Genomic DNA, 24091 nt, shown 5'->3' on the forward strand with positions numbered 1-24091 from the left:
TGCGTTGAGATCATAACATGTGTGCCATGTGTGCTGCAATTTCCTTATCTAACTGAAGCTGCTCCTTCCTTCACCTTAGTCATTCCTCCTCTTCTTCCATTTCATGTTTGTCCTTTAATGATTTCTGTCAGTAATGCTGCCAAGTCCGCCTCTGCTTTAAGATGCACAGAAGAAATTGTAGAAGCAGCAGCAGACTTTTGTCCAATAGTTTTGTGAACTGGTTGCTCTGCTTCCCACATTTGACACACTGTTGCCTGGTTTTACATCATCTTGCATATCATCTGTCATGATTAGGAATGCAGCCTGCATGGGTACTTGAAGTTCATCCTCTATTAGAAAGTAGAGCTCTCCTTCAGCTGTTGCAGCAGGATAAGATTGACTAAGGCTGCCATTGTGGAACAATTCCTCAGACTTACTCAACCACTGTTGAGCATCATCTTTAAATGATTACTGTATTCCACAATGCTGGCAAACCATTAATTTTGTTTATTTTGTTAACCCTATGGAAGTAAAGGAATCATTACATAACATGGTGGCATTTTCACAAAGTTTAATTAAACTCTCCAAATGGGATTGCACATATGAAGAACGTTCCTTTTGTTCCATACATTCTTTTATTTCTGGTATGAGCCCTTTCATTTTAATCACAATGAATTTGTGTTCCTGCTGTAGCTTGCCTATTTTATTCATCAAGGCCTTGGCAGTGAATTTAATTTCACTTTTCCCAGGTTCCATTTCGAAACTTGCAACCCCAGGATTTTTTTTTTTTGGACTAACGTCCCTCCTTTAATTCCTTTTTTGTATTTTCAATACAACCCGCTAGAGGGCAACAGCTGCATTGGCGCTGCCACGTCCACGTGCTAGAAGAAGACAGACTCTGACGTCAACACGTTTGAGCATGCCTACTACGCTCGAACATAAACAAAGGCAGGGCGCCGCGCTGCATTTAACTGTACTCTTCTATATTTTTATATGGTGACAGTGTCGAAAGATTTGAAGGCAACTTATTTCTGAAGCCATGGAAAATGCATTATTGATGCGAGTGAGTGTTTTTACCGACCAAGGAGGCAGGAAATACATGGAAGATGTGACCGAGGTCATAGTGGAGCCCGAGCCGGGAGAAGATGAGCCGACGCTGGGTGAGCCAGAATATAGCAGTGGGGGAGACTGTATGGTCCGTTCTGTGGCCGGCGACATGCATCCAGACCGCACTGAAGAAACCATGGAGTCCTCGCATGTGTTAGATGTGTCGTGTGAACCTGTACGAACGGAAGACCAAAGCATATCTGTAGAAATATCTTTAAAGGGAGGGCAGAGCCCGCCGCGAGCTGAGCCGAGCACTGCGAGTCGTTCCCGCCGTTCCGTCGCGTTTTTCGCTGTGTTTGACGGGCACGGGGGTCGCGAGGCTGCGCAGTTTGCGCGAGACTATTTGTGGGAGTTCATGAAGAAGCAACGGGGGTTCTGGTCTGACTGTGACCGGGATGTTTGCTCTGCTATACGCAAAGGATTTGTCGCCTGCCACCACGCTATGTGGAAAAAGCTCCGTAAGTATACCAACACGTTACTAAATTATGACATAACGTTATCAGCTGTCAATAGGGACTATTTACCACATGTCTGTCCCTCCCTCTTTTTACAGTAACATTTAGTACGACCATCATGCCAAACCTCATAATTAGACTGTAGTCTGTGGCCTAATGTTTACGTTCCACCCTGAAAGTTTTTACTTCGTGGACTGTGGCGCACAGCTAACTTCTGTCTGTCCTACCTAAATTAAATTCACTGGTGCCATGTTTACTATTTGCTACTGTTTTGCTATTTAAATATAACATCATTTATGGGGCTAATAGTGTTAGCAACCAAACGCAACAGGGCGAACAGCTCCCGGGTTGACTCCAAACAAAGCGGACACACAGCAACATTACCTTATCAGTTCAGACGTATGTTTACAAGTTATTTTCTGTGTGGAATTCGGATGATATTTTATCATTTTCTTGGACTCTACTGTCCAAGTATTTTGTTATTACCCATCACAAAACCTCCTGAATCGTTAAAAAGCCAATATGTGTTATGTATGTGGACACCGGCAGTCTGCTCAGGTGACTGCCTGGATATGCCTGGGCATGTTAGCTGTCTTACAGCTTGTGTCTACACACAGTGTCTGTGAAGCGCATGACTGGTTTTGATAACATTGGACATACTCGCTCCAGGACAACCTACGTCCGACGAACTGCCCTTAATGTTGTAGTGTTTTCGTCAAGCTCATTACATCAACAAGTTGGAGCATTTATTTTCTGCCTACAGTGCACTGTAACCCTGACCCAGGAGAATATGCAGTAAGCAGTTCCTTAGCACCAACTGATTATAGCTAATAAAATATGTTCATTTTCTCTCTTTCATGTTCTTAGCTGAATGGCCAAAGACTCTTACAGGCCTTCCAAGCACATCAGGCACCACAGCCAGCGTAGTTGTCATCCGAGGAAACCGCATGTATGTAGCACACGTTGGGGACTCTGCAGTGGTTCTAGGGGTCCAGGATGACCCCTCAGTCCCATTCATCAGAGCTGTGGAAGTCACACAAGATCACAAACCAGAACTACCCAGAGAGAGGGAGCGTATTGAAGGTCTGGGAGGGAGGTAAGGACTAACCTACAAGATGCCCTACCTTTGCATTTTATTTAAATGTGATATTAATTTTAATTGCCATTAATCCATATACATAGTACACAACTGAACCAAATCATTCCTCACTGCTCCATGGTGCTACTACACAAATAAGAATAATAAAAAATAATAACAGTGAAGTACAATTAAATAGGCTTTAAATAAAATAGAATAGGAATATAAAAAGAAAAACAGTAAGTTGTAATACTGTAATGAATAGAATGCTGTGTTTCATGTAACGTAGTTATTGCGTTGGAAAGGGTGTTTTTGCAGCATGGCCAGCACGTCGTTGCTCAGGACACATAACCGTAACTCTCCACAAAAGAAAACTTTTCAGTTGAAGATTTCCTGTCAGAACTTGTAATGATTTAACTGCCACAGGGACCTACATTGGATCAAACTGTTGTAACAGCTTATTCATTCTCAAGATTCAGCACCTCCACCACCCCCTATACATGACAAAGAAGCAACTGTAACCAAGGGGCATCTCTTTTGTACAATAGCAGGTCAAAATGTTATCAGCCTCAAAGGATAATGTTCTTTGTACTGTCTGTGGCATGTGTACTGATAAGATGTTTTAGTATCAAATCAAATTACTCAATGCCGTGTCTCCCTACTGTCAGTGGTGAGAATGTGTGTGTGTGTGTGGGTGTGTACATACGAAGAAGGGATGGGATTTCTCTGTTTTTCCTTTATAATGTTTTTAACTGTTGTAAAGCACCTTGTGTTGCATTTTATTATGCATGAAAAGTGCTATATAAATAAAGTTTTGATTTGATTTTTGATTGAGCTGCAAAGCAATGACCTCCCACTGTGAGCAGCTCTTTTCAAAACTAACTGTTGCAAAGACTCAGATCTGCTCAATACTGACAGACCCAAACCTGGATAAGTGGTTGCGATTATCATCATCATCATCATCATCATCATCATCACTACTACCATCTGACATCATCCTCACCATAGAGAAGGAGTTCTTGACAATACAGAAGTTAGTGTGACGTATGTGGCAAATAACTGTTTAGGCATCCCTTCACCGCATATGCAAAATAACAATCACCAGTGACCCCCCTGTGTGTGCCACCCCTATGAAAAATTTCTGGGGGTGCCACTGAGTTTGGCTCTTGAAAGACGAAAATTTAAATGCCCCTTGATAGGAAAAAGGTTCCACACCCCTGATTTAAACCCCGTTTTTAACTAAACTGCAATAATTGGAAACCTTTGTGTAAAAGATCATTTTTATCAAAAGGATCAGTGGATGAAGGTGGAATGATGGATTAGACAGCATTAGTTTTAGCTCAGTGTACTTTATAACCTGTCTTCTATGTGTAATTTTTGTTTATACAGTCCACCCATTATGTCTAAAACTGTTTTTTTTTTAATTTGTGCATACTTTGTGTGAAGTAAGTAGCAGCCTCTCTCTTCTCTCCCCTTCTCTATCTGTTAACAGTGTGATCAAGAAATCTGGAGTGAACCGGGTGGTCTGGAAGAGACCGAGGCTGAGTCACAATGGCCCAGTCCGTCGGAGCACTGTCATTGACCAGATACCATTCTTGGCGGTAGCCCGAGCTCTAGGTAGGAAAAGCAGCAATCACAGTTATCTCAGTGAATAACCTGTTAGGAAGGTAGCACAAATGAATTACTAGAATTATCTAGTTATTTTTGTCTGACCTTGAAAAAAATGGTCAAACTACACAACCATAAAACCCTCAAAATAATGCTCATCAGGAAGAACTCCCAATTATCAGAGATGTAGGATCTTTTGACAAATGAGTGTAGATCATTCCAGAGTTTTTGGTCCCCAGCATTACCCCAGGTCTTGAGTGTATAATAGCCCCTTCATTGCTGACTTTTGATCTCTTTGCATTCACAAACAGTGTGCTTAGAGCTTTCTGGGTCCCGGCCAGTCATCATAGATAGTCTGAGTCTAAAAACATTGGCGTCTTCAGCTAAGTTTGTCTTCTCTGCAACAGGCGATCTGTGGAGCTATGACTTCTATAGTGGGGAGTTTGTGGTTTCTCCTGAGCCAGACACTAGTGTGGTAACCCTTGATCCCAGAAAACACCGCTACATCATCTTGGGCAGCGATGGTCTGTGGAACATGGTGCCACCTCAAGAGGCTATCTCCATGTGTCAGAACAATGACGAGGCAATGGTGAGTGGAACGCTACATTTGCAAAGACTTGATTGTGTAAAGGGTGGGTAGCTGTGTAGCAGTTATCATTTTGGATCACTATACAGTAGATGAATGGCTTCCTCCTGCCTGCTTTAAGGTCTGTTGTAGGCTGACTAAAGGTTAGCTCAACAAACATGATCAAAAGGAAGGTCTAAAACGATACCTGCTCATATCAGACCAGTGTAATAACAGCCTTCCATGCTGCAGGCTCCATGTGGGGTATCAAGTGCCCGGCAGCTGGTCAGCCATGCTCTGTTGCGATGGCGCCAGCGCATGTTGCGTGCTGACAACACCAGCGCCATTGTAATCGCCTTGCTGGAGCCCGGGACCTCCAAGGACACCTTGCACCATGAGGAGGTGCTGCTCGACTTAGCCAAGGTGTCCCAGTGTCCTCCCACCTCCATATCCCGCGCTGACACTCCTCTCCTTCAGGTGAGGCCAGGATGACACAAACGCAGCTCAAAAATCACACAACACACTCTTTTTGTAAAAAATAATTTATTTTGCACCCAAATAATGAACCACATGTGGATGTGAGGCATTATTGGGGAGTGTAACAAAAAAAAAACCCTCAACACTTTCTTTTGCATGGTTTCATTTTGCTGGACAACATAATACTATTATTTGACCAGATTATGTAAATCAACTGTAATAATAGAGAGAGCCAATAATGAAGGCTCTGAAAATTCAGACGGTTGGTGAGGGATTTCACAATCACGCTGTCAAAATGTTTGAGTCAAAGATGAATTATTTGTAGGTGCTGAAGTTTTTTTTAACATGTTCTCTTGCAGCGCCCTCTTGAAGAAGACTCTCCCTCTGCCATGTGTGAGCTCCTCCCTGCCTTGGAGCGACGAGATGGACTATCGGGAAGCAACAGCCTATACCACATGGATCTGTCTGACCCATTCACTCTGACTCCACTGTGTCCAAACAGTAGTGCTGAGCTTTCCAGTCAGTCCAGTCCCACTGACAGGACAGTTGGCAGCAGGGCACCCAACAACAAAAGAACTATCAACGGATCATCATCACCATCGTCAGGCCAGTCAGCTAAGAAGGCACGGCGCAGGACTGCCGACAGGCTGCCACTAGCCCAACACAATGTAGAGAAGAAACAGAAGGAGTCCAGTAACGTCTCCCCCATTCTCCAGCAGCACAATAAGACCACAGTGTGTGTGTGCTGAAACACACACGGACACATCAGCCTGCTGCCTCCCACTGTCAGTCTTGTCACTAGTGGCTCTCCTGCACATTCTCACAATTCAATCCAACCGTGCTCCAGAGGTTGTGGAAAGACGTGTCTTCTTGTTCAGCACCAGTACAGTACTCCTTTGAAAACTTGAGGCTTTTTTGGAAAAGTGGTCATTTTTCTGACTTCCAAAATTCCTCCCTGAAATGCTGATTACCGTCTTCTTCACAATCAGATTTTTGATTTGTATCTTATTTCAGCTCTTCCTGGTCACAGTTTAGAAATAAGTATAAGTAATGATGCCGGTGTAAATATTATGCATTTTCTAGAGGGATATTGAAAAGTAAGTCAAACTGTTCATTTAAAATAAATCTATATTTTTTATACATTCTTTTATTGTACAATGATGAAAAAAAGAGTTCCACCACAGTTGTCATCTCCTCCTCACTCTCACTATACCATTGTGTGCACACCCTGTGTTTAAAAATATTTATGTATTTTAATTCTCATCATTTTACTTTATCACTGGAGATTTGTCTTGAATATAAACTGAAGGTGCTGCTACAGTCACAAACCATAAGCTACTACATTGTGTATATCGATATATAAATATGTGTACTAAGTGTCTGTAGCATTTTTTTCTTTGACAGTATGTATTTGCCATAACACATCTGCCCTCAGTGAAGTTTCACGTTATGAAAGGTGTTTTAAAGTTTTAATTGCACAATACATCTTAAGGGATCGATCCACTCTTTCAATCATCTTACATTGTTGTAATTTATGATGAAGCATTACGGTTGAGTTTTTTTGGTGTCTTGACTTGTGTGAGCCTGCTCCACCCATTCATACATTAGATAATGACTTTCTGTGTTCCTGAGAATTGCCTTTCAACAGCCCTCTGCTGTGCAGGAGCTTTTGCAGAGGTCGTTGTGTCTGTCTGTACAATGATAGATTTCTGCCTCTGTGTTTGCTGAATGTGCAGGTAGCTGGAGAACTAAGACTTCCTTTGGTTCTGAGGGACCAACACAAAACCTGATGTTTACAAACAACATTAATGATCATTTTGTGCTGCCAGACTTCCATTGTGGTGACACTGGAGGTATCAGTGATGCCATGTTGTCTACGTCTGGCCATACATCTATGAAATAAGAAAAATGCTCTCTCACAAGCATGCTGGTCCCTACAGGCAGGGGACTGTCTTTCATCATCAGTCCACTCTGCATCCTCGTTTTATATTGTTTACAACAAGACAATAATAATTGAGGCTGATTGAGAGGTTTCTTTAACTTTCCCCTTATCTAAGCCATTGTCCCTCCATGCTGCAGCTGCAGCTGTATTGTTACTGTGTTACTCATGTATGCACAAGGCTCATTTGTGAGTAAATACACTCCGCATGGACTTTGTAAGACAATATTTTTGCACTGTTATGGTGACCTTAATTGTCTTTGAGAAGGGAGTTTTAGTTTTAGTTTTGGCCTGAAAATGAAAACGATGCAGTTAGGAATGGATGCCTACACGACTAAAGTAAAAAAACGTTTGAGGACAAAAATGATTTTAACTCCATCAAATAGAAGGGAATCTTCATTCATTTGAATAGAGTTTGCAGAACATGGCTGTGCCCTCTTTTGCAGCTAATGTTTTAGTTACACGACAGTGTATGATTCAGATGAGAAACATTCTCTGTGAGACAGTAATGACACAGATGAGATAGATGTCTGAGTCTCTGAAGAACCTTGTTACATGATGATGATGTATTTTCATTGAGCTAAGTGCAATTGCTCCAAGAAATTTTGTAGCATTATGGATTGGTTCAAAAATATTGCACAGTGTTGATTGGCAGTGTTGGAGGAATGATGATGTTCATGTTTTACAGTCCATTACCTGGCTTGGAATCCCTGTATGATTTTTATATACTATTTTTGAGTAGTCCACTCATTTACTCTGTTGCTGTGCTAACAGCATAAATGCATGTGTACAGTGTAAATGTGAAAAACACTTATCTGGAAATTAACCTATTTAAATAAAAAGCTCTCTGAAGTAAAGTAATGATTTTTTTTTTTTTTTTTTTTTTTTTTTTTTGGCATTCTTACATCTGTCATGTGTCCTCCTAAGTTTGTTTTCTCCTTAATTCTTCTTATCGTGGGTACATTTTTGCTTTTTTTTTTTTTTTTTTTTTTTTTTTTAATCATACTTTACTACAAGCATAGTGTTATCATGTCAGCTACACTTGTTTACATCATCCTAATTCGGCACAGTCCGGTACTAAATGTATTTTCTTTTCTCATCGCCATCCCATCACTATGTCCCAAAGCAAAGGTGCATTTATCCAGTGAGATCTTTACCCTATCAAGAGGACGCAGGCCGGGCCCGACGCGGATGTGTACAACGTCACTTCCGTTGCGCTCCTTGTCAAAAGTCAAGTTGCAACCATGGTTGCTGCCCAATGTAACCGGAAAATCACAAGAAATATAAATAAAAGTGTGAAAATTGCCACTATCTTGTCATAAGTATTAGTATCGTTACATATCCAGTAAAAGCTTCCAGTACAAAGACCATATTGCTCCAAATGATTTTTAGAAAGAAAATACAGCAAATGTGCTTTTACTTACAACGCATTCCATGATGTTTCCAATCCACAGATGTTCCGCGATTATTTTATTTTGAAAGCGATTGTTGGAAGCTCTAAAGTGTAATGTGGCTAACTTCCTGTCATGTTCCTGATTGTGATTTTTCAGAGCGGGAAGAATCATGGAAAGGCAGCTACAGTGAACAGCGTGTGTTCGCCGAATTAGTTTCTTATACTCTTTGACCAGTGTTACCAGTTTAACCATTGGTTATGGATAACACAGTAAACCAAAGAATAGGTGGAAAATGTAGCATTAGCGTCAGTTCTTGCTAGGTCAGTAATAGCTTACAAGTGACTGAAGTCTCAGGTAGGTGACGACTTTAGACAAACACAGACAGCAAACAAGTGGAGAATAACGTTTGTTAAACTAATTAAATAGTAAACCGTGTTAGTTAAGGGTGTTAGTCGCCTGTTACAGTATCTTGGCTTGTGAGTTAATGAGTTCCAGTAACTGACATGGGATTTACTCACATTGCATTGAACATGTCTGTATAATACACAACGTTAGCTACTGTGATGTCTATCACGTGTTTCTGTTATTTTAAAAGATCCTCGTGCAGCGGGGACAGAAGACCATGGCTACACCTGCAGTGAAATACACCATTGGAGGGGTGAAGATCAACTTCCCGTGCAAGGCATATCCATCCCAGCTGGCAATGATGAATTCAGTGAGTGACATCCTATTACGATTTATAGGGAGTTATTTGGATGTCTCATTAGTAACAGTGAAAGAATGGAGTAAGGAAGTCATTTACATAGTTGTGGGAAACAATTGTGTCAGCTTTGGTGATGTCTCAGCCTTCTTGTGCAGTATATTTGTCACATGAACAAACCAGTGAATCTCTACCTGCTCATGCTGGAGCTTGTTCCAGCTCACAGTGGGTTAGAAGCTGAGTATATCCTACAAACTGCCAGTTTATCACATTGTGGAAAAATACAGACACACAACAACACAATACAACGCACATGTTAAGGCAATTTAGATTTTTCATTTCATCTAACGAGCATGTCTCATCCAGACACAAGTAGCACATTGAATGTCATAGTAGATCTAAACTCATGTATCTCTGTGTAATGGCACAGATTGATGCAGTATGTTAAACACCAAGTTTGGACCAGTCAACTCTCCCATTTTTCCTGTGATTCTCCCACGTTTTACCCTTTTTTTTTTACCCCTCCCGTGTAACATCTAGTGATGAGAAATGATTCACTTGCAAATAAGACAAGAAGGAGATGGATGAACTTGAGAGGGATGGAGTACCTGCCAGAAAGGCTTTTATTTTTTGTGAAATGTGCCACACTTATCCTTCAAATAATGCCCTTCGACCCAGTGGAGGTGGTGGGTGAAAAAGGAGAATGATGGCTATGCTGTCATCCCTGATGGAGAATGTGTCCCACCCCGTGCAGGACACTGACAGCACTGGGCAGCTCCTTCAGTCACAGGCTGCTTCACCCGCGATGTGTCCTTCCTTCCTGCTCCTGTCAGACTTTACAGTCAACACTGCTCCCAGGAGAGAAAATACGGCAAAACTGACATAACATATCAGTATACATGCAGTAATGTTAAATTCAACTACTGTCTGTTTTAATTATCATAGTGTTTACTTTTTTTCCAGACTTTCTAGAGGTTACATAGAGGGTAACTGCAGAGGCAGTTAACTGACAGTGTGTGTTGTCTGCAGATCATACGAGGGCTGAACTCTGGGCAGCACTGTTTGCTGGAGAGTCCCACAGGAAGCGGAAAGAGTTTGGCCTTGCTCTGCTCGGCTCTGGGCTGGCAGCAGGCTCAGTTTGGTAAGTCAGTTCTGACTGATAGAAGAAAGAAACAGCACACAAGTGCAGGGGCAAGGAGGACCCACTGCTATCCTCAAACAAAATGAGAAGCTCCTGTGCACAGATTGAGTAGAGCACAAGTCTGTTTTACACAGGCAGGTATCACATGGATGCTTTCAATTTTTCATTCAGGTTTTCAGAAATTACGACCTATAACCTTAAGATGGCTGATATATTTTTACGTTATCTATTGAGTGATGTGAGACTAGGTAGGTCTTGAATTGTTGAAATGTCATATGGTCTCAAAGCAGTTAACTGTTTATTAAACATATTCACAGCACAAATATTTTTCTTTATTACTATTTTCTTCTTTGTAAATCTCTTCTGATTTTGTTGATGTGACTGTCTGAGAGTCAGTGTCACTGATAGTTACATCTGTGTTTCCATGTCTGCTGACAGCTAAGCTGCTGGAAGGAGGGAGCCCCGGGGGGGACAAGAGTCAGTCAGATAAAAACTGTGGAGACCATAAGAAGTCAGATGTCGCTGCCCCCTGTCAGTGTGTGTGCCACAGCAGAGCCAACAGGACCACAGCTACAGCAGCAGCCCAACCTGCCATTGTGGACCTCACTATGTCACCCTGCAAAGAGCCGTCACAGCCACCACCTCCAGCACCTGAACATAGTAAGCATCTGAAACATGCCTGGATCTGTCTCCCTCTTAGCACAATGGCAGATATTTCAAATAAGGAGGCTTTTCATATAATCAAAGGTACTTCTAATATCAAATAAAAATTGTTACTATTTCATGTATTTCTAGTTACATTTGATTAGTTTGTGGAGATTCATGCTTTGACATTAAATCCTAATTACATCCACTGCGATTCCCCGCTGTGACACAAACTTCCAAAAGAAGAGCAAAAAGCCTGGACTGGGGATGTTGTTACATGCTGTGTGTGTTAATAGACACTGGTGTAAACTTAAAAGTAAAAAAAAACAAAAAGAAAACCTGTTTGCCCCAGTTCCAGTTTAGGGCTGTCATTAAGTGGAGCATGAAAGCATGAAGCATCTTGATAGTTTTGATATCAAGGTGTTTGTGCCAGCTGCAGGTAAAGATGAGCATGAATTGTTTGCTCTCTCTTTCAGTTTTTCACTTTGTGTCTTTTAGTGACTCAGTGAACTGACAACTTTGTCAAAGCAGTTTGGCTTTGAAAGGAACTTTAAAGAATCACATGAAGTAATTAAAATTTGTTGATTCTAAAAGCACTGACAGAGACTGAACATGTAATTTTAAGTTGAGAGTCAGTGCAGGGGATCTCACAAGTTTGACGAGTTATTCAGTCAATCAGTGAATCTTTACACAAATGATTTTCTATCTTTGTCTTTGCATTGACTGATTTTTCTGTTGTCTCTTTAGCTTTGTATGTTCTGTCCTTAGAGCTGAGTGTAGACAGCTGAAGGCTAGCCAGCACTAAGCCATTTCTATACTTAAGTTGTGACTATACGCAATCCTAACATTTCAATGTATTGCACTTGGTGTGTTTCAGTGCCGTTACCAAAGGAGTCGCAGCCAAAGAAACAGTCTATAGCCTCTCGTCTGTCTGAGAAGCTCCAGGCTTCCCTCAGCTCTGAGTCCAAGACAGACGACGACTTCCAGCCAGACAGGAAACGCATTCGCGTTGCTGAGCACACGGTAGTTGTCGATGCTTTGCATTCACTGTTACACATTTCTGCTGAATTTACTGAATGTTGAATTCACAGGGTGATTGTATACATTTATTGGCCTCATGACATAAAAGAAAGGGATGCCAATATCTGCAGTGTTTGATGAGATAGTTGCTTGGAGTTTGAATTTGATAACTGACAGTACATAGTGTCAGAACAGCTATCATATGATATTAACTGAGACACAGGCGAATCAATATGCAATACACAATTACTGCAACATGTAGTATACAACATATGTCTGTAAAAGAAGATGAAAAGACAAGATGTACCGGTTACCTCGTATTATGACAAGATTATAACAATATAATAATAATATATTGCTAAACAGATTATTTCCTGTTCTGAGGTAAAGTTCAGTACCAGTGACTCAACTATGACTTTGTCAGCTGCTGAGGCTTCATCAGCAGTGAGTAAATAATTGGCATCGCAGCACATTCCAGATCCAACGGACAAAAGCCTTGTTTCACAAGCCAAAATGCAAAAGTCAGAGCAGTGAAACTGCAGTATTTATTTATTTCTTTGTATTTCTTTGTCACCATAGTGTATCAGTAGATTGGTTCCCTAGTTAATTTATATTGTCTTTATATTGTGAAATTTACACTGTATTTATGCCAGTGACAGACCATTATATGTTAAGGTGACATGAGAGGTGTGCTGTGCAAGAGACGTCTGTCAAACATTGTCTCAGCAAACATCATGATACAAAAGATCTCCAACAGATGTCTTAACTCTTTAGTCAAAATAAGTCAGTATTCTCCTCTGTCTGTTTTTCTAAAGTTTTCTCAGTCTCCTTAGTGTTTGCCATGACTACATCAACAACAGAGTGGTTGTGACACTGCAAATGTCCCATTCTGAGTGATCTCCTCCAGTTGTGTATTTAAAAACCTACCAATAATACCCCAAATTGAAACTGTATCTAAAAAATGCAGAATATAAATGCAAATGCGCTATCTTTAATTTTTTTGTTTACATTGCTCACACAGTGTTTGTGTGTTTTTAATTCATCACCCTGTTACGAAAATGAAGTGACATTATTCTTTTCTGTAAAAAAATTGGATATTACTGGTTGAGTAATATGCAGCCTAGCGTAGTTATGTGTCTGTGTTTGTTCCTCAGAGCCGCAAAAGGCAGCGTCTGGAGCAGGGAGTGGTATTCATAGATGATGAGCCTGAGCTGGAAAATGAGCCATCAGTTCCTCAGAGTTGGATGAGAGAGCCAGACAGCCAGGCAGCTGGGATGTCCTCATCATGCTGCGTGAGTGCACTCAGTTACACCAGTAGTATGGCTGGACTGATACATGGGGGCAATATCGTCCATATGTTTAGACAGACATGTTTCACTCAACACATTTTGACATGTAGGAAAGGCACATGTATAAATAGAGAAAAGGATGATGGCTTAAGTCCATCTAGCAGCTTCATTTCAGAGTCATTATGAATGCTGTCACACTGTCTCACTGTCATGGCTTACTGGGGCACTTGAACAGAACAGGATGAGAGTGGGGATGACATGCGAAGGTAAGGACACAGCCTGACTACATGGAGCGTGCGCTCTACCGGGTGAGCTATCGGGGCACCCTTAGTTCCTGTTATTTAAGGATGGCTCAGTTCTATCTGTGCTTTTCTTAGCATTCTACTGAATGTGGGGTTTTTTTGCGTTGAAGCTTTTGAGGTTTTCAAATTAAGCTTTTGATGTCTTTCATCATATTTTATAACGTCATCACCATTAAAAAAGACAACGTCAGCCCTCGGGGGGTGGGGGATATTTAATGTTGATAAATTGTATTGGCACAAGTTTACTTAATGCTTTTTTCACTTTCTAGCATAAGCACAGTAACTTTACCAGGCACTCCTGAGACAGACCCTACTGTTATAATTGCTGCTTTCCAGTAGGGGCTGACAAAGACCACCTTTAGCCCATATTTCTCTCCACCTGATAGTGTTACTCGGAGGTATTATAGATATTAAGTGACCCGGACATACTCGACATACTCGTACCCGGAAACTCGGGTCACAATGCATGACCTCTTAGTTATGTCATGACCAACAAAGCTGATTTGAAATTGACCAGCTGCAACCTTGAAGGAGTTAACCATGTTATTTTAAAAAAGAACATTTTGACATATCTAAAATCATTTGAAGTGGATATATCTTTTGTTCAAGAGACACATTTAAACGAAACAGAATCCTTACAGTGTGCCCAGGGATGGGTAAAAGCAGCCGTGTCTCTATTTTGATTGGAAGACAGTCCGGTTTAATGAAACAGATGTGATAACATCACATGGTTATTATGTAATAGTGCACAGGCAGCGATTGGATGCACCAGTTGTTTTTTGTAATATACACTACTCACAAAAAGTTAGTGATATTTGGCTTTCGGGTGAAATTTCAGGATGACCCTAAAATGCACTATAACCTTTACAGGTGAACTTAATTTGACCTTCTCTAAACTTTTGAATGCTCATGTCCAACTGTTAGTGTTTCAGTACTTTTTGCACAACTTGCTGTTCTCTAACAGGAGCTGAACGGCAAAATACACAACAGGTGTTTGATCCGTGAATCGACCAATACATTTCCTTGTTCACGTAGAATTGGTATTTAAACAGTCCCCTTCATCATGCTTTTCACATTGTGACATCATGAGACCAAGACGACACACCAACAATTGATCAACAGTACCTCGCCATTGCGAGGCTTCAAACAGGATGTTCTCAGAGGGAAGTCGCCACTGAGCTTAGAGTGTCACAGGGTGTCATCAGCAGCTTGCAACAGAGATACAGAGAGACTGGAAGAGGCACAGAAAGGCATAGAAGTGGACGTCCTTTGGCCACATCCCACACTGATGACCGCTTCATTGTGAATAGTGCCCTTCGGAACAGCATGATGAATGCCACCCAACTCCAGGCACATTAAAGGGAGGTGAGAGGCATCCAATGTCACGTCAGACCATTCGAAACCGTTTACATCAGCATGGTCTGCGTGCTAGATGACCTGCAAAGGTACCTGACCACACCACCAGGCATAGGTGTCATCGTCTTGCATGGCCAGGGAGCATTTACGCTGGACAAGGGACCAGTTGGCCTCGGTACTGTTCTCTGATGAAAGTCGATTCACGTTAAGCAGAAATGATGGCCGCCAATGATGTTGTAGACGTCAAGGAGAGTGCTATGCATCAGCCCTTGTCACCAGACGAGCCTTTGGTGGTGGTGTTACAGTGAGGGCAGGTGTGTCTAATCAATACAGAACTGCCCTACACTTTGTGAATGGTACAGTGACACGCCCGTACTGCCAGAATAACGTCATTAATCCAGTCACTATGCCCCTGCATGAACAACACAGGCCTAATTTCATCTTCATGGATGACAATGCTCCAGCTCATTGAGGTCGCATCATTATGGAACGGCTGCTGGAGACTGGGGTACCTCAGATGGAGTGGCCCGCACTTTCTCCAGACCTGAATCCCATAGAAACCCTGTGGGATCAGCTGGGTCACTTTGTAGAGGCTCGTAACTCTGTACTCCAGAATCTCGATGACATGAGGGCTGCCCTTCAAGAAGAGTGGGATGCCATGCCTCAGCAGACAGTAAGTCGACTTGTGAACAGCATGAGACGTCATTGTCAAGCTGTAATTGATGCTCAAGGGCACATGACAAGTTATTGAGACATTGACATTTTTTGTTGTGGTATATCCACCACTGTTGTTGGCTTTTGTTTCAATAAATTGTTGGAGATGAGGAAATCACCACTGCATGCGTCTACTTAAAAGCCCTACTTTCATGATATAATAACACGGTTGCATGAACTTTTTCCATTTTCCATAAATTTCACCCGAAAGCCAAATATCCCTTACTTTTTGTGAGTAGTGTATATGCACCCAACTTGGATAACCCAGAGTTCTTTCATCACCTGTCCCAAGTCCTCTTGGAACTGGGGAATATTCAGATAATATTGGGAGGTGTTTTTAATCAAATCCTGATTTACACAGATTGATACCTCGAGGTAGTGCAGAGAGTAGATCAGCTGCTGCCATTAGACAATTGGCGTCTGATTAGGATTTAATAGATATACAGAGATTGATGCATCCAGACAGAAGCGAGTACTCATTCTTGTCTCCCTCTCATAATGTTTACCCTGGAATTTATTTTTAATTAAATTTTTTTTTCCTCAGTCAGTAGTGGATTACTCTGTTAGCTCCAATGTACAGTAGGTAACATAGTTATCTCAGATCATGCTTAGGTTTTTCTCTGCCAAAGTCAGTTTTCACAGACCCTTGAAAGTGGCACATGGCATTTCAATGCATCCTTACGAAGAGGTAGTACATTCCTCAAGATGATTAGAAACCAGACATTTTTAAGGAAATGGATAGAAAGCAGGATCGTACTTTGCCATCTGGTGGGAATTTCTGGGACAGGGAGGATTAGCTCCTGTGCTTCATACAAGAAGAAATCAGCGAATCAGAAAACTGCTGAATTAGAGAACAAACTCAAAATACGCTTAACATTAACTGTACCATAAGAAAGCAGAGGAAGCCTTATATCAAACTAATCAGACAGACTGGGAGATGGGTAGAGACCTTTTCAGGTCTGACGTTTTGATTTGTCATAGCAGAAGAAGCACAGGTGTAACTAGTTCCATCAGTCGGGGCTCAGTTCTGTTAAGTGTCTCAGTAAACCGTTCCCCTGAACCAGCACAACATAAAGGCCAATTAAAAAAATCCAAGTAAATTGGACACCTTAATGAAATGCAGCCATCATTGATGTCATTAATTACACTTGTGCTTTTCCTGCAATAACATATCAAAATGTGTGCTGTGGAAAAAACGGCCTGATGGTACAGAGCCACCTTTTTTGTTTTTTTGTGACATGTGTACATGTCTTGCTATGAGATGTCATCATGTCTGCTGTGTTGTGTCTGTTGTATCAGTGTCATAAATGGCCCGTAAGAACACAGACTTCTCATAGATGATGCCTGTAGAGTAGATTATAGCTATTTTTGGACCACTTATTTTATGGTTTCACTATCAGCAATGAGTTCAATGTCACCATTCACTTTCGCCACTTGGTGGCAATATACTCCACTAAATTGACCAAGGCCTTGTTTTAAAGGTGTACAGGCTTAACATGAAACAAATATTCAAACAGGTGTCTTCATAGCAAGGTCTTTCACACTCAAAAGTAACAGTAGGGGAGCATTAAATCTTTGTGTCCTGAAAATATATTGATATTTCAGGCTGCAGCCTGTCTGTTGTGAGTAATCGTCACTGGAAAGAGAAATCCTAGCATGCTTCAGCATCACATATCTGACAAATTATAAAGATGTAATAAATTATGAAATTGTGACCTTCGGTAGAATCTTCATAAATTTAGGATTTGTTTGTTTTTGATCAATCTGACAGTCATTTTCTTGATTAACGGATTAATGTTTTTGTCTTTTTGTCTGTAAAATATCAGAAAGTATTGAAAAATCATCATTATAATTTCCTACAGCTCAAAGTAGCATCTTCACATGCCTCCCCTCATCCCACCATCAGTTCAAATCTCAAGAAGATTGTTTAGTTCAGTGTATGATCATAACAATTAAACGCAGCAAATCTGCTTGTCAGAGTCCATCAGTCTACAACTACAATTAGTCATTTGGCAGACGCTTTTATCCAAAGCGACGTACATATGAATTTACATACCGATGGCACAGCATCGGGGGCAGTTTCGGGGTTCAGTATCTTGCCCACGACTGGATTGGACTGCCGAGGGATCGAACCACTGATCGAACTGCCAACCTCCTGATCGGTGGACGACCGCTCTACCTCCTGAGCCACAGCCACCCCCGCTGTGGCTCAGGAGGATCATCAAAATAGTTGCTGATTTATTACCTGTGTGACCACTAATGAATCAATACCCTAGTTTCAGGTGGAGATTTATTGCACAGCTGTTGTATTAGGCATTAGATTTATCCGTGTGAAACTAATGAACTGACAACTGGGAGTTTTTTGAAGTTACTTGTGGGGTAGTATCAGGGTGAAATTAACATTTTAGTCACTCAAATGTTAATTATTTGTGAGTCCAGAAAACTTTAAGATAAATCCTTTCTGCTGAGAGCAGAAAGTTGATCGTTTTTGGTGAAGACAATATAGCTTCTTGTATGAACCCATTGCTGCAGTTAGACATAACCAAACCAGGTGCATAAAGTAACGCCATGTTCTGAAATTTATCTTTAATCCATGTTCCTCAATTCTCTCCAGGTCCCAAAGCCCAACAGGTTAAACATAATCATTAGACATGCCGAGCCATAGAATGCTGATGCACAGCTCACAGGAAGGGTTGAACTCTCAAAACTGTGTCTTAACTTGCCACAGGTGTGTGGCTTGGATTTAGATCCGTGGATGGTGGGAGGTGGAAAAAGAGGAGGAGGGAAAGTGAAGTCAAAAAAGACGCGTCCATCTCTGGTTTCCCTGCAGCTACATGACCCGGGCTCTTTTGTCCCACGAGCGCTGACTGACGGCCTGAATGGGGCCCTTTGAAGCAAGCTCCAGTTTTAATTAAGAGGGTTTGCCTCGCCTGGGCCGCTGATCTGTGAAAGCCACGGGGATAAATATTGAATGGGGTTCACCCGCTGGTTACTGCGCCCGAGGGATAAACAGGTGCTTTGGAGGGCAGATATTTGCCACTGCCGCTACCTGCATAGTGTGGTCATATCGGGAGGAGGGGGTGTTTGGTGTCATGTCTTCCGAGGTATTGGCTGTTGAAGCCCACCCTTATTGGAGTGAATTCCAAGCTCTCGAAAGCTGTGGAATGAGAAGCAAATTGGCGACCAGTGAGAGGCGCCAGTGATACCTAAGTGATCCACTGCCTGCGGCCCCTCAGTGCCCTCTGACTGGCCCCCTGGAGTGTGAGATTTCCATCTCTCAGGTGTTGGCAGGGAGTATAGCAACAGAAGCCTACCTGTGAATATTCTGAGGTGTTCAGTAACACCGCTGACCTCTGTTCTGTCAATTCAAGAAAGCTTTAGCCGCTGCATACACTTACACCTTGGTGGTGTAGGTGTACCAAGGAACGTTAGTGTACTTGTACTAAGTAGACTTAATATACATGAACAAACTTAATATACCGGAAGAAACTTAGTAAACCTAAAGAAACTTAGTACAGCTGTTCTGTACAGTGTAGCTGTAAAAGCTTTGTGAAGACAGCAGTTCCCTCATGTTACATGTTGTTTGACAGACAAAGTGAGGGCATTCTCATCGCGAGTGGCACCCAAGGAGCAACACCAGTGGAATTGTTCTGTGCTGAAAGAAGCAGTATGTTCTTGTTGTGAGCAGAGCTGGCGTCCCATTTGCCCCTTTTGCCAGTTATCGGCATTCCTTTCTAGGGGGTGTCTGCTCTGGGCTGTGGGGCCAGGCTTGAAACCTTGTTGTCCTGGCATCTCGGTAGGCAGGCGCGTAAAAGGATACTCTTGTGTCAGCTGTTTCCTGCTGCAGCATTTGACAAGGGCTTCTATTCATCAGGAAGCCCTTCTACACTGCCCCTACCCACCCTTCCTCCCCCCACCTGCCAATGAATAAGTAATTATTGGCCATCTTCGGGCAGGATATTTGGATGGCTCTATTTAATGTGGCAGCAGCAGGTAAGGTGATCGGGCTCAGGGCCCAGGCCGTGGAGCGTAACCGTTCCAGAGGAGAAAGGTAACTTGAACTGGTGTTGGGGCCCTGCAGCACCTCTGTTTATTTTTCACATGGGCTCAGGGCTCGTTATCCCTCTTAACTCTGAGAGACGACTCTCTAAGGGCTCCCTTTGGCCTACACTCCATCACACATTGTAATATTTGATGGGCAAACATGCTTGGAAAATCTGAGCTGCCGGGTAACTTGAGCTACTCGTCTGTCGTCAGGAGTTCTACCTTCTGATCCCCATCATAAGGTGCAGTGTGTCACAACACATACCATTCATTCTTACGTGGAATCATTCAGGTAATTTGTTAAAGATTTAGGGATGAACTTGTTTGCCAAGTTTGTGAGATGTGTTTATTCAATATTATGTTTATTCAACACACACAGTAAAACTGCCTTTTGTGGCCAAGTTTCCGGAAGTCACCAACCTGTTGTTTTAATCCAAAGACAGTGAGTGGATAGTCTTCTCCATCATTTTTACATATGGTGTGATTGAAGTGGAGACAGATAAAGAAGAGATAGGGCTCTGCTGTGATGTGATTCAAGGCCAGTCTTGTTCATGTAGATAATACCAGATAGTTTCTGGAAAATCAATTAACAAACTGTTTATGATTGCCCAGCCTTACTCTGTTATCTGTAAGTACGAGAAACACCCATTCATATTTAGAGACCAAAAGAACATAATATATCTATGTATAATTTAAAGCAACTATATAATTGGTGCTGAATGTTTACTGGTGACCCCATAGCTCACCTGGTATAGAATGTGTATCATGTATGTAGGCTGAGTCCTTGCCGCAGCGTCCCAGGATCGTTTTGCTGCATGTCATCCTCTGTCTCTGGGTTGGGTGTTGCTTCAGTGATTGGCGCTGATGCCTAACAGCTAGCTTGTGTGGGTTTGCTCCAGGGCCTCTAGTTTCCATCATCAAAACATGTCAGTGCCTTTAACCAAGTTTATATGTAACATATGATTTCTGTGATGCAGAAAACACGGAATCGCAGAATTTGACAATAAAAACGAAAGCAACTGTCAAATGTGTAATATGGCAGAAATTGCCTTAGTTTTCCACCACCATTATAAGCATTTTTACCCTGCCTGCACCAAATGAACAGAAAGAAACCATGTTGCTGTGTTTCAGATATTCTGTTGGAAAAAATGATGACGCTTTGCCTATTCGTGATCAGATATTGTAAAGAAAGAGGAGCATTGCTTGATCATGAGAGCAGCCTCTGTAAGACGCATTTACCTGGTGTGTTTGAGCTGTGTACGGAGGCTGTCCTGCAGAAGATCTGTTTGATAAAAATTAGTGCAATGTTGTGTGACATCATCGGTATTCATTACATTTTGAATATTTTCTCATCACACGATTAGACACTCTTTCTGATGACTCTTTCTTTTAAGACTTATACAACAGCCAGCAAGGTCTGGCTTGTGCCCTTTTCATATTTTTGTTCTCTACAAGCTTTTTCACTGAATTTACATAATTTTAAAAGGAGCAGATAAATTTAAACAGAGTTTGTGGATTTTATGTCTGTGCATCCAAAGTGTGGTTTCCTTCTGCAAGAAGGCATTGATTACTGCTGTTTACACTAAAAGAGGACCTGTTGTAACAAACGTACCACAGAAGATGCTTCCCATAATAGAAAGACTTAAAAGTAAGTGAAGAAGTAAGTGAAAATATTGAACAAAATCTAAACGAGATAAGCCGCTGGCTGGTTACCTGTAGGTACCAGAGCTCCTCCTTTTTATATTACTACTATATAGATAAATGGATAAATTACTACTGATAAAACTGATAATGATACATTTTAGATAATATTATTTTCATTATTATTGTAATTCCAATCCTGTTTTTGAGAAGCCTGTGATTGGATAGTGTATGTAAACCACTGAATGGTCGAAGAGTACACCACTTAAAAGAGCTCAACACATAAGCAGGATCAGTTTCATAAGTGTTGCCAGCTACACTTCACCTGTGTGTGTGTGTGTGTGTGTGGGTGTGTGGGTGTGTGGAGAGAGGATTCACCGTGTCACTGGATGGCCAATTATGAAGCAACTAGATTTTTTTCAGCCGCCACAATGGTGGCCTATCATCTTTCAGACTGTAAAGGTCACCTGGTGCTGAGTGACAGGACATGTTATGTATGGATACAAATTCTTTGTGCTTCCCCATGTTTTTTTCAAAAGAGTGTACAAGAAAGTCTGTCAGTTAGTCTATTCAGGCTGTGGATAATGAGCAGGAGCTGATGAGTTGGAGTCGCATGTTACACAGCTTAGATGATAACATGTGATGTGTGTGCACATGACACATAAAGATTGATTGAACATTAATTGGAAACTTTGACATTAACATAAAAAGTAAAGATAATTAATTTACTATTTACTGTGGCTTAATGAATAAATAAGTGGAACTGTTGATTAGGTCTCAGAAGTAGATGGCCAGCCAACGTTATCATTAATGAAACAATGCACCATTTGCACATATATGATGTTGCTGCCATAGTTTGAAGAGCTAGACTGGTTGATATTAGATGCATGCTCATAGATTTACTGACACAAGTGCAACAACTAGTACAAAGTGTTAGATCTTTGGTGTATGGACTGTGTGCCATCTTCAACTGTATCTGCTATTTGGATCGTGCAAAAAGACAATGTATAATAATTGGAGTAAGTGGAATATACAATATGACACAGGATGTGGTGATTAATAAATACAGTCTCAGCTGATCACATGCAGGGATTCAATGGCTGAAAGTTTTCGTAAAAAAAATGATGGCAAGGGGCGGCACGGTGGCGCAGCAGGTAGTGCGCGTGCCTCACAGCAAGAAGGTTGCTGGTTCGAACCCGGGGTCGGGCAGGGCCTTTCTGTGTGAAGTTTGCATGTTCCTCCCGTGCATGCGTGGGTTCTCTCCGGGCACTCCGGCTTCCTCCCACAGACCAAAAACATGCTCATTAGGTTAATTGGTTTCTAAATTGTCCGTGTGTGAGTTGTCTGTCTGTGTGTGTGTATGTAGCCCTGCGATCAGCTGGCGACCGGTTCAGGGTGTACCCCGCCTCTCGCCCATTGCTAGCTGGGATAGGCTCCAGCCCCCCGCAACCCCGAAATGGGATGCGCGGGTAAAGAAGATGAATGAATGAACTAATTAAAGAGTATTACATAACAATAGTTATAGACATTCTTAGCTATTATGCATGTTTCCTGCACATTTCCTCAAAGTATTAAGTTTGCCCTTGTAGTGGTGTGTGATGTGGTCTATTCTAAGTGCAATAGAGTAACAATTGGCTACTGGTATTACACCATTAACAGAACAAGATCTGGGACCCAACTGCAGTATATAATGAGATATTGAAATCTAGCAGCGAAGTATGTCTCAGTATTTGTTTCTTTTTCTCTGTCCAGTCCCCTGAACCCTGCTCCCTGTGCCTGTGTGCTTCAGCCAAAGACAAGGTGAAGGACAAGGACAAAGACAAAGATGGGGAAAAGAAGATTCCTAAGATCTTCTTTGGCACTCGCACTCACAAGCAGATAACTCAGATCACCCATGAGCTGAAGCGTACTGTATACTCTGGTGTGCCCATGACCATCTTATCCAGCAGAGATCACACCTGTGTCAACCCAGAGGTGGCTCCTCACGCCAACCGCAAAGAACGCTGCAAGGACCTGCTGGAAAACAAAGATGTGAGGAGGAACACTGACAAACACACACACATTGACATTAAACATATTTTTAGCTTTAACTTTGAAGTAATACTTCACCAGAAACCCACAGGTAACGAACACTATCAGACAAAACTCCAGCAATGTAGCCTCAGAGCAGCAATTATGCTCGCAATTGATCCAGCAGGTTGTTTTTGACATACTAAAGTTTCAAGAAGCATTGAGCAAGAGCTTTTTTAGAGACATGAGACACTTGTAACCCCCTAATTCTTTTCTAAAGTTGAGGTGCCCACTGTAATGAAGCCAATTACGGCGTCATTGGTGGTGTTTGCCTCCCTTGGTAATTGTCTCACTTCGTCATGTGAAATAGTTGGCCCAGTCATAACCCCTCGCTGGAGTCTTCATCACCTTGGGGTCTAGTCTAGTCAGCGTCAGGTTACCATCCTATAGAGATTCATATATGAAACCCACATCATTCAGCTAGTGGCGTCTTCAGTCAAAACACCTGCCCTCTGTTTTAACTATGCTGTAAGCTGTCCTGACTTTCCTAAATGTGACTTCAAGGCCGTTAATCCCTCCAACTCCCCTTTCACTGAGCAGACAGGGTCCAGTGTCAACTAAGTGTCT

At 41.9% G+C, this 24091-nt stretch overlaps 2 protein-coding genes across 2 annotated transcripts in view; both read left to right on the top strand.

Moving 5' to 3' along the window:
• Positions 1–894: 894 nt before the first annotated feature.
• LOC143323872 (protein phosphatase 1D-like) lies at positions 895–8067 on the top strand. The gene is made up of 6 exons (XM_076736023.1): positions 895–1544; positions 2409–2637; positions 4112–4236; positions 4635–4816; positions 5045–5269; positions 5629–8067. Exons 1-6 carry the CDS (start codon positions 1019–1021, stop codon positions 6016–6018), a joined length of 1677 nt encoding a protein of 558 aa, XP_076592138.1. The 5' UTR covers positions 895–1018; the 3' UTR covers positions 6019–8067.
• Positions 8068–8781: 714 nt separating this feature from the next.
• The window catches only part of brip1 (BRCA1 interacting helicase 1), a 45849-nt gene continuing 30539 nt past the window's right edge, over positions 8782–24091 (top strand). Inside the window, exons 1-7 of the mRNA XM_076734364.1 lie at positions 8782–8956; positions 9198–9317; positions 10332–10443; positions 10882–11103; positions 11966–12111; positions 13263–13400; positions 23207–23485. Coding sequence (XP_076590479.1) covers positions 9225–9317; positions 10332–10443; positions 10882–11103; positions 11966–12111; positions 13263–13400; positions 23207–23485 — 990 coding nt within the window. The 5' untranslated portion in view covers positions 8782–8956; positions 9198–9224. The remainder of the gene's footprint in view (positions 8957–9197; positions 9318–10331; positions 10444–10881; positions 11104–11965; positions 12112–13262; positions 13401–23206; positions 23486–24091) is intronic.

Source organism: Chaetodon auriga, chromosome 7 (genome assembly GCF_051107435.1).
Source record: "Chaetodon auriga isolate fChaAug3 chromosome 7, fChaAug3.hap1, whole genome shotgun sequence".
NCBI classification, from domain to species: Eukaryota; Metazoa; Chordata; class Actinopteri; order Chaetodontiformes; family Chaetodontidae; genus Chaetodon; species Chaetodon auriga.

Coding starts and splice junctions, on each gene's coding strand:
- LOC143323872 (XM_076736023.1), top strand. CDS start 1,019: ATGGAAAATGCATTATTGATGCGAGTGAGTGTTTTTACCGACCAAGGA. Junction 2,638..4,111: donor ATTGAAGGTCTGGGAGGGAG/GTAAGGACTAAC, acceptor ATCTGTTAACAG/TGTGATCAAGAAATCTGGAG. Junction 5,270..5,628: donor CTGACACTCCTCTCCTTCAG/GTGAGGCCAGGA, acceptor GTTCTCTTGCAG/CGCCCTCTTGAAGAAGACTC.